The following is a 14,177-nucleotide window of genomic DNA, read 5'->3' as shown; positions in this document are numbered from 1 at the left end:
CACAACCCAGCATTCCCACTCCTAGGTATTGTCCAAGTGAAATAAAAACCTATATTCATGCAAAACCTGTACACAAATGGTTATAGAGGCTTTATTCACAATCACCAAATACTGGAAACGACCCGAAGATTCTTTAACAGGTAAGTGGATGAACAGACAGTGGTACCTTCACACAATGGACTGCTATTCTAGAAGAAGAACAAGCAAGTGGAAGACTCTCAAACGCGTGATGCCAAGTAAAAGAAGCCAGATTGAAAAGGTGACACACCATATAATTCTCTTGCAATGACACTCTTGAAAGAAAAAACCTACAGGGACAGAGAACAGATCAGTAGTTAGCAGGGATTGGGATGGGGGAAGAACTGACTACAAAGGGTCAGCACAAGGGAATTTTTTGAGAAATGGAATTCTCTGTATTTTGATTGTGTTGATTGTTAAACAACTTTATGCATTTGTCACAACTCAGAACTATCTAGCCAGAAGAGTGAATTTTACTTTATACAAATTTTTTAAAATAAAAATACAAACTGATTTTAAAATACAGGTTATATTATATCACATAAAGGTGAGCAATAGAAGAACTAAAATGAAAATTCAATTAGCAGAGCTTGAAGGGAAGAGGAGGAGGTAGTGTGAGTTAAATCTTTTTTTGCAAGGTGCCCATAAATACTAATTTTAAGTTGATAGATTAAAAACAATAGTGGTGTAGCCTATCCCTTAGATTTATCAACCAAAAGAAATAAAACCAGAAATGGTTCAAATGGCTGCAAGTGCAGTGGAACTTGTGTGATTGAGGAGCTGGGGAGGGGAACTTTTATATTTCGTGTCTTATGTTCCTGTACCATTTGAAATCATACACGTGTATGTATCACTTATCGTTTATTACAAAATAAATTTCAAACATATTAATACAAATATTGTGGATGCAAAATATCTTGATTTAAATTTTTTTTCACCAGATCTCATATTATGGAAAAAAATCAAATTTAGAGCTACACCCCCAAGGTACTTAAAGGTGAAAGTTTCATTTACAGTAGTACAAAAAAGCACTATTGGTATCCTAACTAATGTCATATATAACACATTAAAAATGTACTGTAATAAATAGTGTCATAAATGTTAATATATAAAATATTATATAAAGTGAACAATTTATTAGTTGTTCATACTTATTATAATATTTAATTATATCAATACCTAATAGATATTTAAATTTCTCTAATTATGTCATAATAAAAGTATCTTCAAAGAGATAACTTCCTCTCTTTATGTTGATATAGCAACAAAAATAAACTGAGATATTCAGTGATGACCAATAACCCTGAAAGCAGTCAAGGTTCTTGTCATCTACAGCCAAACTGAATCAATGGGCCTATAACAGCTACTCCTGGTGGAAACTATGCTAAAACTTCTTGTAGAAAAACATCATAGAGGCTTTGGGGTCTGAACAGAATTTGACAGGGGAGAGACTTAAAGAATAGTTATTGAAAAAATAATTTACTCCATTCAAGCAAGTTTTTAATAGCTTTTGATCTGTTGCAAGAACCCCAAAGTGCCAGTATGTGAATGCATAATTGCGTAGGAGAAAATTCAGTACAAAGTGAATTCTGGTTCAACTTGACGAGTAAAGAATTTTCCCATGGCTGCTTTTGAGAAAATTATTATACCTTCCTTTCATCAAAATGTTGCTAATTCTGCATTTCTGTCAATAGCATTTAATATATTTATTTAGGTTGTCTGTTTTCTACCTCACTAAAGTAACAGACACCTTTATTTAAATCCCATCCTTGTTAACTTAACTTACATAATACATACACATACACATACAATCTCTCCATATGTAAGAGAATCACTCTTGGCATCCCCACTGTGGGAGCCACGGAAACGCACCACTCACATCTCCTGCTGCAGTTAGCACGAGGAGTGAGGGCCCTAGCTGTCGTTCCTCTGCATCTACCATTGCATTTGTGCTTAGGCCATGCTTCTCCCAAGCAGATCTCAGTCAGTGTCTGAGCACAGTGGAGGTAGAGTACCAGCCCGTTCCTGCAGGACATGAGACTCTTCCAGTGTGGGACTTTAGCTCAAGGAGTCCCCATTGGCTTTGTCAACACTTTCTTAGAACTACTCTGTTAACTGAGCCTCTTCCAACCCAATCCTCTGCCCCACCTCCTTTCACAGGTATCAGATCAGCAACTGGGTCTGAAGTTTTACCTGCCTGTTCCTGTTTCCTCCTCTTTACCCTCCATGTGCATTTCTCCTGCCAAATCTCATGTACCTCTAATCCCGTTTTGGCACCTGCTTGGAGGATGTGAACTGACACACTCAATGTGAAGAAATGGTAAGCATGGCACCTTTCTATAAACACCTAGGCCACACTGGCTTCAAAGAGAAAGTATCAGAGCTAACTTTTACCCAAATGAGGAAGAGATTTAGCTGGGCCCCCAAGCTTCCTTGGGAATATCTTTTATATCTGTGATATATAACCTCCTCCTCAGTCTCTAGTCATAGTCTCTAATCTGGTCTTGCCTCCTTTTAATTATCCTGTCCCTCCACCCCAGCTACTATTAATGTCCTAAAGTAGCTTTCTGTTCCTATCACTCCTTTGCTTAAAGGCTTTGATGATTCCCTCAAGTCCAACAGTTAAAGTCCAAATTTCTCAGCCCTCAGACCCTCTACAACCTAAATACTGTCAACTTACTTCTCAAGTTTTAACTAGAAGAGGGCCCTCTTCCTCCAAGGCTAAAGACAAGAAGCAAAGGACTGGAGATGACATAAACAAAACTGAAGTTTAGGAAGAAAAGCTGGGAGATTCATGTTAGACAGCCTTAATTTTCCTGGTAAATAGGTGATGGTGAGCCAGTTGCTGAGAGGGATATAAGGAGTGGAAGAGGGGGGATAAGCATTGTGATAACCAAAGTGGAAATTCACAATGAATTAAAAATTGTGTGGAATAGCTCTCAAGGACCCTTTGACATATATTAACATTCTCTAGTAAACTGTTACTTTATTATAAATAAATGCATTTCACAAAGCAGATGCTCGAAAATATTTTTTGAATGAGTAAAGTAAGCACAACTCTAGAGAATTAATAGAAGTGGTTAAGAATGTGGACATAAGCTAGAACCTGAGAGCTCTGCGTCTCGGTGCCTCAGATTCCTTATCAGGAAAATAATGGTAACATAGTACCTACTTCATAAGGTTATCATAAGGATTTATAATTAAATGTGTATGTAATTTACTTAAATTATGCCAGCCACGTGGCAAGTGCTTTCTGTTTTCATTATCACCAGTACTTGTACAGTGAATACTGAGGTAATAAAAAACAAATTTTGACCTAAGGGTACAAACCCGAAGTTATAAGACTAATGAATTCTGGGGATCTAGTGTACATCATGGTGATTATAGTTAACAATACTCTATTATATACTTGAAAGTTGCCGAGCAGATCTTACATGTTCTCGCCACGAAAAAGAAATGGTAATTATGTGAGGTGATAGCGGTGTTACTTAGCACTGTGATGGTAATCATTCTGCAATATATAAGTGTACCAAATCAACACGCTGTACATCTTAAACTCACACACTGCTATATGTCAATTATATCTCAATAAAGCTGGAAAAAAACTGACCAGGAATACGGTGTAGTAGATAAAGCACCAGAAACAGAATCAGAAGCCTTCATTTTGCCTTCCAGACTCCACTTAATATCTGTGACCTTGGGTATGTCATTTTGCACCCTCACAAGTACCTGTGTCTTATTACATAGCTGTAGTGAGTGTCAAAGGGGAAGATTTGTGTGAAAGTACTTCATACACCGTAAAAGACGACATATACAAGTTACCACTCAGAAAACAATACACATTTATGGATTTGTTTGGTTCATGTACCAAAGCCCTAACCCCTGAAAATCCTGAGGATCAGAAGTTAAATTTATATCTCCTAGATACATTGTAGACAATCTCTGTCCAAAAAACACGCTGCTTTAGGAATTAAAAGTGGAAGGGAAGCCTGCTCCTATTAGAGAAGATGGGTGTTGGTGGGTAGAATCACTCAGTCTGAGATCTTTTGGTGGAGGTGGGAAGGAAAGGGTTTTCCAGGGAGCTAGAGCATGAAAAAAACAACATTTGAATGCCATGGCATATGCGATGTATGTAATGGCTCAGAGGTGTGTATTCATAAAATCAGCTTCCCCTTTTTCTTAAACCCATCTCTCCATAACCAGGCAGCCTGCTGCTACATCAGGAATTTACTGCTGTGAGCAACTATAAACATTGTGTTAATGGCAGCACTGCCTGAGAACGATCATTGCAGAGTGTTGTGTGTGCAGTTCAAGGCCAGAGACAATATTTCCTACTCTCTACACACCACAGGGCACACACAGGATACAGCTTAAAGGCACTTTAATAATTATTATTATTAAAAGCAAACAATCAACTCCACAAATCAACGGCTCTTTTAAAATATGTTTTCTAAACTCCCGTCTCCTCTCAGATGTATGGTTATCGTCCACTGGGAAAGGCCCCAAAATGATAGCCAGAAATCTGCCACCACCACCCCTTCTGCTGTTCCTGCCATCATATTTAATTGTGTTTGCTCAACGCAAAGCCAAACTCATATGCAGTATATTTAGATGGTTAAAATAGCATAGCATTCCACTGTATTCACAGCTTATTTTCAATGCCACCATTCTTGGGAATTAGTCTGGAATAAATAAGGTAAAGAGAAAAGAAGCAACATAAATTTGTTCCAGTGACAAGGAAAACAATACCAAAATGGCAGTCTGGAGATTCGCCGTGAATGAAGGAATACAGAGTGTTCCTTCTGGTGAGCTTTCCTGCAAATGCAATCACCATCTCATTCGATAGTCTGGATTTATTTTAAAGTGGGTGAGAAAGAAAGCAGGAAAGTAATCGTAAGAAACTGTGAAAAGTACCTTTATTATTTCAAAAGATCAATGTACAATCACTGTACTTACTCTTATATGGCATTAAAGGTAAAGGTGTAGAATTGATACATATGTTGATTTTCTAAACCTCTAAGGAGTCTTTATTTTCCGCAATGACAAACTTTCTAAGTTGAAAAACATATATCATTAATATATACTCAGGATCTCTTTTCTGAGGTCTCAGCTACTACATATTTCTTCAAATGCCTTGAAAATCACAGATTTATAAAGGCTTGGTTGGATGTTTTTGTCATCTAACTCTATCTTAAAATTTTCAATGATAGTATCATTTAACAAATACAAACCCTACCACCCAAAAGTCAAAAGGCTTCTGAATCGTGGAGTAGAGAACAGACTTTGTTGCTGGAGAGGTTATGGCTTGAACTAAATCAATACATTAAAAATAAAGACCCGTGTTCTGTGCTTTTAATCTGAGCTGAACTTCACATAATAACAAAAACAGGCATTTTAAACATACAAAGCTTAATTAACCCAATTTTCATCCAAATGAATGAATATGCATACAGATAAATTTTTACTTGAGATTTCCCAGGATACATTTCTTATTCCAACATGACTGTTGATCAAACACCACCTTTAGAGAATACCTACTCTGTGTTCATCTGTCAAAGGCTGACTTTTTCTCTGCATTCTTATTCCTCATTTGTTTGTTAATTAATCCAACAAATGTTACTCAGAGCCAGCTATGTGCCCAAGGGCTAGTCTAGGTACTGAAGACACGGTTGGAATAAGACAGCCAAGGCACTCTTCTCGTGGATTGTACTTTCCACCCTGGAGGTGGAGCGGCGGGGGGAAGCAGGGTTAAACGACAATAAACAGAAACTATGATTTCAGGTAGTGATAGCTCAATTGAGAGAGCACGGTGAAATAGACTTGGAGGATCACTTTAGATGGGTGATAAGGAAAGACCTCTCTGAGCAGGTGACTTATGCCCCAGATAGACAAGATGGCACCAGCCATGGAAAGAGCTGAGGGAACTACAAGTACCAAGACCCTAAAATGGGGAAGAGTTTGGAGAATCCAAAGAACAGGAAAGGCAATGAACTTAGAACATCATTTGAATTGGAGGGACGTGTTTTGAGATGAGACCTGATAGTAAGCAGAGGGCCCGTCCCGGCCAAGGACTCAGGCTGCCACTTCAAGATTCGTTCTGACTTTGCAGTCAGCACAGAATCAGCTTGTGGAACAAAGGTTAGTGCTGTCTCAGATACACATATTATTGGCACCACCATATCTCCTCTTTCATGTACCTGAACCATCCCTCAAGTGCTCATCCCTTGAGTCTTTACCTCCTACGTGGCTCACCTGGTCTTTAGACCCTCTTCCTTGCTCATTTTTTCACTGCTTGTCTTACAGACTCATGGGCCTGCTGCCTGGTCTCTGACCTGACACTTGTTCTGACCCTCATGATTGGTTTAGGCCTGGAGTGTACATAACCTCCATATATTTGACCTCAGGTATAACCTGACGGCCCCACCTCCCACCTCCAACTCCCTACTAATCCCAAATGACCTTTACTGTTTCCTTACTTGGCCAGACACTAACACTGCTTTCTGCTATGCTACTACTTTTCTAAGTATGTACAGTGTTTTAAACTTCCAAAACCACTTCATATCCTTTAAGCACTCTCTTGATTGTGTCAACAATCTCTATGGAGTAAATATATAATTATCATCACTTAATTTTAAAGATGAGAAACTCCAAAGTTGAATAGTTTAGATAACTTTCCTAAGGTAAGCTCACAACAGGACTGGCCTGAGAACCCAGGAATACTGCTTTCCCATTTCCATCCTGTTCTGGAGGTGAGGGAAATCTTGTCCACTCAGGGTATTAGAGTCTTGAGAGAGTAAGTCCACAGATGGTCTGCTTATGATATTGGATTTGAAGGCCAGGCACAAAGGAATTTAGGAGGTGAATAGAAAGGATTCCCTTCTCCTCAACTTTTTTCATATTTGTATATTTGAGTTCACTTTTGTTGTGACATTTGTTTGTGACAAATGTTTGTTCCCAGACAACTTTTTCAGTGCTATATATGAACTCAACCATAGTGTAGAGATAGATTAGTATGACTTTATTACCAATTAAAGAGAGGAAAGAAGGGAATAAGTAACTTGTTTAATTGGTGACTTTTGGAAAAAAGAACTGAGCATATTCAGCTGAGCTGCTCTAGGTTTTCATCTTTGGCTCTGCCTAACCCCAAAGATCATGGTTGTACGTAAGAAGTATCACTTTTTGGATGTAGGACAGCATATATAACTCCCATTTTAAAAGCTCAGTGTTCTGTGGTCTCATTTTCAAATATGTAATTTCAAATAACCATGTTGTCAAAAATTCAATGCTGCGCTCTAGAGCCCAAGAACCACAACTACTGAGCCCACACGTGTAGAGCGCGTGCTCCGCGACAAGAGAAGCCACCACAATGAGAAGGCTGAGCACCGCAATGACGAGTAGCCCCTGCTCACCACAATGCCGAGTAGCCCCTGCTCACCACAACTAGAGAAAGCCCAGAAAAAGAAAAATTAAAAAAAAATTCAATGCACTATTTCTTTTTAAATCAGCATTTCAGATAAACCCTAACAAGAGAGTCTCTCAGAGAAAATAACAGAAAAACTTTTCCTTATCAGTTCAATGTTAATCAAGTCTCATAAATAACACTCTTAAAATAAATGGGAAAGTGCTAAAAGAGATGAAAAACTCTCAGGGGTCTTTCATCCTTCTAAGGCAGCTCAATTATATTCATTGTAGCTTGTGGTATGTGGTAGTTTAGAATAGAATGCTTTTCACACCATTCTTTAAGGATCTAAGAGATTCTAGCTGTTTTTGTTAAAAATTCATGACCCTGGGACTTCCCTGGCAGCACAGTGGTTAAGAATCCGTCTGCCAAGGCAGGGGACATGGGTTTGAGCCCTTGTCCGGGAAGATCCCACATGCCGCGGAGCAACTAAGCCCGCGCACACAACTACTGAGCCTGCGCTCTAGGACCTTTAAGCCACAGCTACTGAGCCTGGGCACCACAACTACTGAAGCCCACGTGCCTAGAGCCTGTGCTCGGCAACAAGAGAAGTACCTTTATTGAATGTACTGCTCAAAACAACGAGCAGTTGTTTTGAGAAGCCCGCACCGCAAAGAAGAGTAGCCCCCGCACGCCACAACTGGAGAAAGTTTGCACGCAGCAACAAAGACCCAACACAGCCAAAAAATAAATTAATAATAAAAAAAAAAAATCATGACCCTTTTCCAAGAGAACTGTTTTGACCTGTTACTTCTGGCTAAATTTTTAGGAGTTCTTTTTCCCTACTCATTCCTGCACATAATATGTCAGGGAAATAGACTTTAATAGCTATCAACCTAATTGAGGTATAACTAAAGTTGTTAAACAAAAACAACAATATGCAATTTGGGGTAAAACACAAATTCACTTAAAAGTGAATATTATACAGAGCAAATGCAGTAAGTTTTGAAGGATAGGTTGCCCCTAGCTTACCATTTAGTGGACTGGAAGCAGCAATTCACAGCTGAAAAGACTTAGTAAATTATAATACAGTTAATCTACATAAACTCAAAACTTTCCAAATAGCTTATTCCAACATGACTGTTGATCAAACACCACCTTTAGAGAATACCTACTCTGTGTTCATCTGTCAAAGGCTGACTTTTTCTTCTATCTTCCCTAGTTTGTTTCCAGGTAGACATTTAATACTGGGTAAACATTATGTAGCCATAGATTCAACAGAAGACCTGGCCTTTCCTCCACCACCCCTACCTCTCATCTCTCCAGGCAACTTTGGCACAGGTTGGGAACACCTGTGGGGGACTTGTGCATTAATAGGGTGCACTCTGAACTACTACCTGCCACGTGGTAAGCTTGCTGAGAGAAGGCTCTGTCCTTGATGGGGAAGTTTCTGGATTGTTCAACTTTGTCCATGATGGGTGGGTGAGCTTCATTCAGGGGTGAAATATTAGGAATACCACTATGACGACACATCTAAGCTACCACTTTTCTTGGCAATAATGCTGCTTTTTAAAAAAAATCTCCACCTGGGAAATACTGAAATCTCTCTCTCAAGATATTTTCTTATATGCACCCAGATATCTCAAGGATGATTTGACAATTCTAGTATGTCACTATCCTTATCGTCATTTATGAAAAATGATACTTTATATTTTTTCAGAAAGATAAGAAAACATACAAAGATCATAAAGAAGATAAGTGAGTGTAAACAAACAGATAATACCTGAAGAATAAAAGCAACTGCACATATATATTTTATGTAAAAATGTGATACTTGATAGAGAAATGCGCATTTAAAATTTACACCTTACTGTTTTCACTGAAAACTTTAAAGGTATGGGAAAAAGCCATATTCATTGATCGAAAATATAAAGAAAACATTTATGCTTTTGTGCAAAATAAATTACATGTATAGACTCCTAGCCTGAAATCACATTATCATTTTATTGGGTTGTCCTGGGGTGTAAGTGCACGAGTGTGTCCGTATGTGTGTAAAGTAGTATGCAACTGAGACTACAGCAGGACGGTGCCAAAATAACTGGCTGAAAAGCAAAAAATTCAATCATGACAGTTTTACTTACATGTTTCCCCTGATTAGTTGATTTGTCTTGGCATTTTGTATGCATTCATTAAATTGTTGTAAACAAAGGCATAGTATTATAATGGCATTCAAATCAATAACTTTTGGTGTTTACAACAGAAAATCAAAAATATTTAAAATTTAGACTAAAATCAACCAATTTCATCTCAGAAAAAGTTTTCCTGCCTTCTGCAAATGCTTACTATAGAAAAACAGCATTCAGAAACTATACTTCATATAATTTCAAATATATATATATATATGCATATATATACATGCACACACTCACATACAATCTATATATAAAAGATATATATCCTCTTCCCCTGCCACATGCCCCAAATCCCCAATCTTATTACCTGTTTTTGAGCAGTACACTGAAGGTCGTCTTATCCAGTCCCAGATAATTTGGCAGCAAGTTTGACCAATTCCAGTTCCATTTTGTGGTAGCTGACTGTTGATAAATGAGAAGACGCTATTGTTAGTTATTAATCAGAGTTAATATGATCAGTAAATTAAAGCTCCAGCTGTGATAGACTAACTAAGAAGGAGGGGGGTCCAGAACAAGGACTTAGACAGATAACATCAATCATGTCCACAGAATAAGGTTTTTATTCCAATAAGACAGCAATTAATTTATAAATCCATTTGGGGATGTAGTCATTATTTATAAAAATATAAATCAATTTCTTGAGTCGTTATTCTTCCAAGAGCTAATGAAATTTGCCCAACAAGTTTCTCTGAAAGGGTGACTCTGTAGAGCAAAGCAAAATAATTGGCAACTTTTTCATGTATCAATTTATAGTTTTTTGGGGTTTTTTTAGCACCCAGAAGTTTGATTAAAAAAACAAAGATGGAAGTACTATGGCTCAAATTACAAGACACAGCTTAATTAGAGTAGGATATTAATGTTTTTGGTTAAAAATCGGCTTTAAAGGGGAAATTATAAGGACCTGTAAATAACATAAGTAATTCTTTTTTTCTCATTTAATAGATAATTTCACAACAGAGTAAGGAGAAAAATTACTGTGAAAGATAATCTCATAATTCAGAACTGAATACAACATACCATTTATTTAAATGAAGTGAGGATAATTTAACAGCTACAATGATTATTTATGGCTGGAGGAATCTAATGTACAACACAGGAAGGCAGCCAATAAACTCAAACTTATACAATATATTTGGTTTTAAAGTATTATAGACGCTTATACCCCTTAACACTAAATAGTTTTGATAACAAGCATCTAAGCCAGTGTTTAAAATCCAACAAGAACTATGCCCTGTCACCTGCTGATTAATGGAGCACTACAATCCTGTCATAGAGCAGGAGCATTCTGCCCCGGGTTGTCAGCATTTGAAGGTCTTATTCTACTACAGTATTGATGAATGTAGACTAGGGTTGTAACAGGCATGGTAAAAATAGTATCTGCATCCCGAATTAGGCCATTGTTTTAATTCTTATTTTCATCAGAGCTCTAGGTCAAGCAATCCTTCTCTTCTGCCCTGTTAGTTCAAATAGTCTGTCAGGAGGCTGCTGGGAAAAGGAACCAAAAAAAAGAACAAAGCAATAGTAACTTTAGGTTTCAAGTCCTTTGGAATAAAGATGATCTTTTTAATGTGACTATGAAACATGCAGCTGAAACAATGGCATTATCTGACATTAAAAAATGTGTGGTGTTTATCACACTGACTTTATTCCAAACATCCTGACTTTAAGATCGTGAACAAATTCATTTTAAATTCAGGAATGTGCTTAGGGTTATAAAACAGCAAATTTACCTCATGCCACTTAAAATAGGAGCTCAAAGCCCTATTTACAATCAATTTTAAACTATTTTATACTTTACCTGATAAATTAGATAAATTCATAAAGATTGCAAGGTGTTTTGTGAGTGTGTGTATTGGGAGATGGGGGAAGCCAGGGAGGGGAAGACTGTAAGAAACACGGGGTTTCTCGAGGCTGCCGGAGACACAGCCGAACAGATGCTCCCTCTGCCCACAGTGAACCGACCGGGGCAAAAGTCAAAGTTTACAGACCAAACATATGAATCCGTTTGACAAATAGAAAGAAGGTAAAATAACTTTTCCCAAGTCAATTTGCGCAAACAAGAACAAGGCCTTTTGCTTCCTAGCCAAAGAAGCTTAGGAGTAAATACTCAAACACAAAGCACTTTTTTTCTAACTTGTGTAAAAATAACTCTACAAATTTTAATTAAATTTACTATTTAATTTCCACATACCTGATCAAGCATGTTTTCGCTAAACACCTTGTACACATGGAAAGGGTTAAAGGCAGAGGGCTGATCTTCCACACTCCTCAAGGTCATCTTTAAAGGTTGAATGCGAAATGGCTTTTCCTCTGAACCATTCATAGAAAACAGCTGTTCTTTTAAATGCTCCTTCAAGGGAAAAAAATTACAAGTCGTGATGGTAGGAAGCATATATTCTCTTTAAGAATAAACTGGTCAATATCCAAACCTACCCTTTCAGCACATTTGCTACATTACACAGTATTATTTGCCTCAGGACAGAATACATTTTCAGAAGAAACACAGCAGAGTACATACCCATCAGGATTACAATAAACCCATCAAAAACAGGTTCACTTAATACATAGGATAGATTAGAAAGCCATTTAACAAATTCTCACATAATGAATGTATGCTTGATATATCAGAATCTTTTGAATAGGCATTGTCTTGTCATTTCTTCACATGTTAACATGTCTGGTTACCAAAACTTAACTCGGGTGCATGACTATTCACAGTACATGACTGTTCATTCATTCATTAAGTGTAGTTGCTACCTACTCCGTGCTCAGCAGAGAACTAAGTACTCCGATAGTTCCCTGCAAGCAGTCTCTCTCTATGTAGAATTAATTATAATGCAAGCTCCTAAACTCTAGTTTCACACTGTGGACTGAAAAATATCAAGGTTCAATAGAAGCTCAAAGTATGTAATTTTAATTCTACCCCCAAATGCCAGTGACAACCTGGGGAGGAAAAGAAAAAGTCAATCTACTGCATTATACCTCATTTTCCATCCATAAATAAAAAGGTGAATAACCATAATCTACTTCATAAGACTCCTTCTTAACGATAAGAAAACGATAAATTTAAATGACTAAAAGTTTCCCTCAAACTATCAAATACTTAATAAGTCATTTAATAAATAATATAACAGAAATGTCCTCCTGATTTTTAGTGTGTCACAATATAATGTTTTCTTCAAGGTTAGGGTTAGGACTTAGGGTCAGAAAGTTAGAGCTGAAAATGACTTCAGAGGTCATCTTGAAAACCCTTACTACTCAAAGTCCGGTGTGTGGGTCAGCCAAATGAGCCTCACCCAGGAGCGTGTTAGAAAAGCAGAATCTCAGGCCCAACCAAATGAGAATCTGCCTGTTCACAAGCTTTCCCAGGTGGGCTTCCCTGATGGCGCAGTGGTTGAGAGTCCGCCTGCGGATGCAGGGGACATGGGTTCGTGCCCCGGTCCGGGAAGATCCCACATGATGCGGAGCCTGCGCGTCCGGAGCCTGTGCCCCACAACGGGAGAGGCCACAACAGTGAGAGGCCCGCGTACCGCAAAAGGAAAAAAAAAAAAAAAAAAATACAAGCTTTCCCAGGAGATGAGTAGGCACGTGAAAGTCTGAGAAACTCTAGCCGACACTACATTCAGTGGTTGGCTCTGAAAGGTCAGATGACAAACTCGAGGTCACACACGGGAGCTTGGAAGCGTCAGTAAGAAGCCAGACCTCTGGTCTCAGGTCACTGTGTTTTCCCTGTGCCTCTGTAACTTCATGAATAGAGAACCCCTGCTGTACTCACTGTAGAAGGCAAATTTCAGATCCTAAAACCCTCCATCTCGCAATAAAAAACACTGCTTGACATTTCTTAAACCTGCTCGTTGTGGACCATATCTTTTTTAGAATGATTAATTCTGTAGCATCCGACAGACACACAGACACACACGGACTCTTATTAAATATTATTAGATAACAATAAAGCCATCAGAAAAGTATATTAGATTTAGATTTTTGAACAGAAACAATTTTTCCCCATCATGATTTCTGAAAGTAAAAATTTAAAAAGGAATAAATTATTCCCCTTTCATTGAAAAACTGCTTTGTTTTGGCTAATAACAATCGTTCTCACTGTTTCCCCTTACGTGGCTATGTTTTGGCTTTTTTTGTTTCCACAATTCAGAAAAGAGAAAGTGCTCTGTTCTGTTGCAAGCTGTGAACACAATGGTGTTTTCTCCCTTGTGGATTTCTCTGACCTCTGTGCTATATTGACACTTGTCACTACCCCTTCTCAAAAGCCTCAGATTTTCTGTGGCATCACTTTAACCAGACGTACTGCTAATGTGGTCTTTCTTTAGAAGAAATACATTTTTCTTTGAACATCCTTTCCTGAACATATTCCCCGTGCCGTTACATCAGAACTTATTCCTCTACCCATCGCTTCTCTGTTGCTCTCCACTGAAGAGATACACTGGCCTCATGAGCTCAACTACCATCCTAGTTGAAAGCCACCAAATCTAGTCACAGCCTCTTGTATCTGTGCTTCTGGCCAGCATCTTCAACCACCATTTGGACTTTTATGCTCGGACACCTTACCT

General features: G+C 38.1%; 1 protein-coding gene across 1 annotated transcript in view; it reads right to left on the bottom strand.

Annotated features, from left to right (window-relative positions):
- Positions 1–14,177, bottom strand: part of KIAA0825 — a 405,751-nt gene that overhangs the window by 192,227 nt on the left and 199,347 nt on the right. The window contains exons 19-20 of the mRNA XM_082836448.1: positions 11,801–11,959; positions 9,917–10,011 (exon numbers count right to left, since the gene is read on the bottom strand). Of these exons, the coding sequence (XP_082692574.1) occupies positions 9,917–10,011; positions 11,801–11,959 (254 nt within the window). The remainder of the gene's footprint in view (positions 1–9,916; positions 10,012–11,800; positions 11,960–14,177) is intronic.

Source organism: Leucopleurus acutus (genome assembly GCF_964270905.1).
Source record: "Leucopleurus acutus genome assembly, chromosome: 3".
In the NCBI taxonomy this organism is placed as follows: Eukaryota; Metazoa; Chordata; class Mammalia; order Artiodactyla; family Delphinidae; genus Leucopleurus; species Leucopleurus acutus.
Note: the sequence above shows the minus strand (reverse complement) of the source record. Positions and strands in the feature narration are given on the sequence as shown.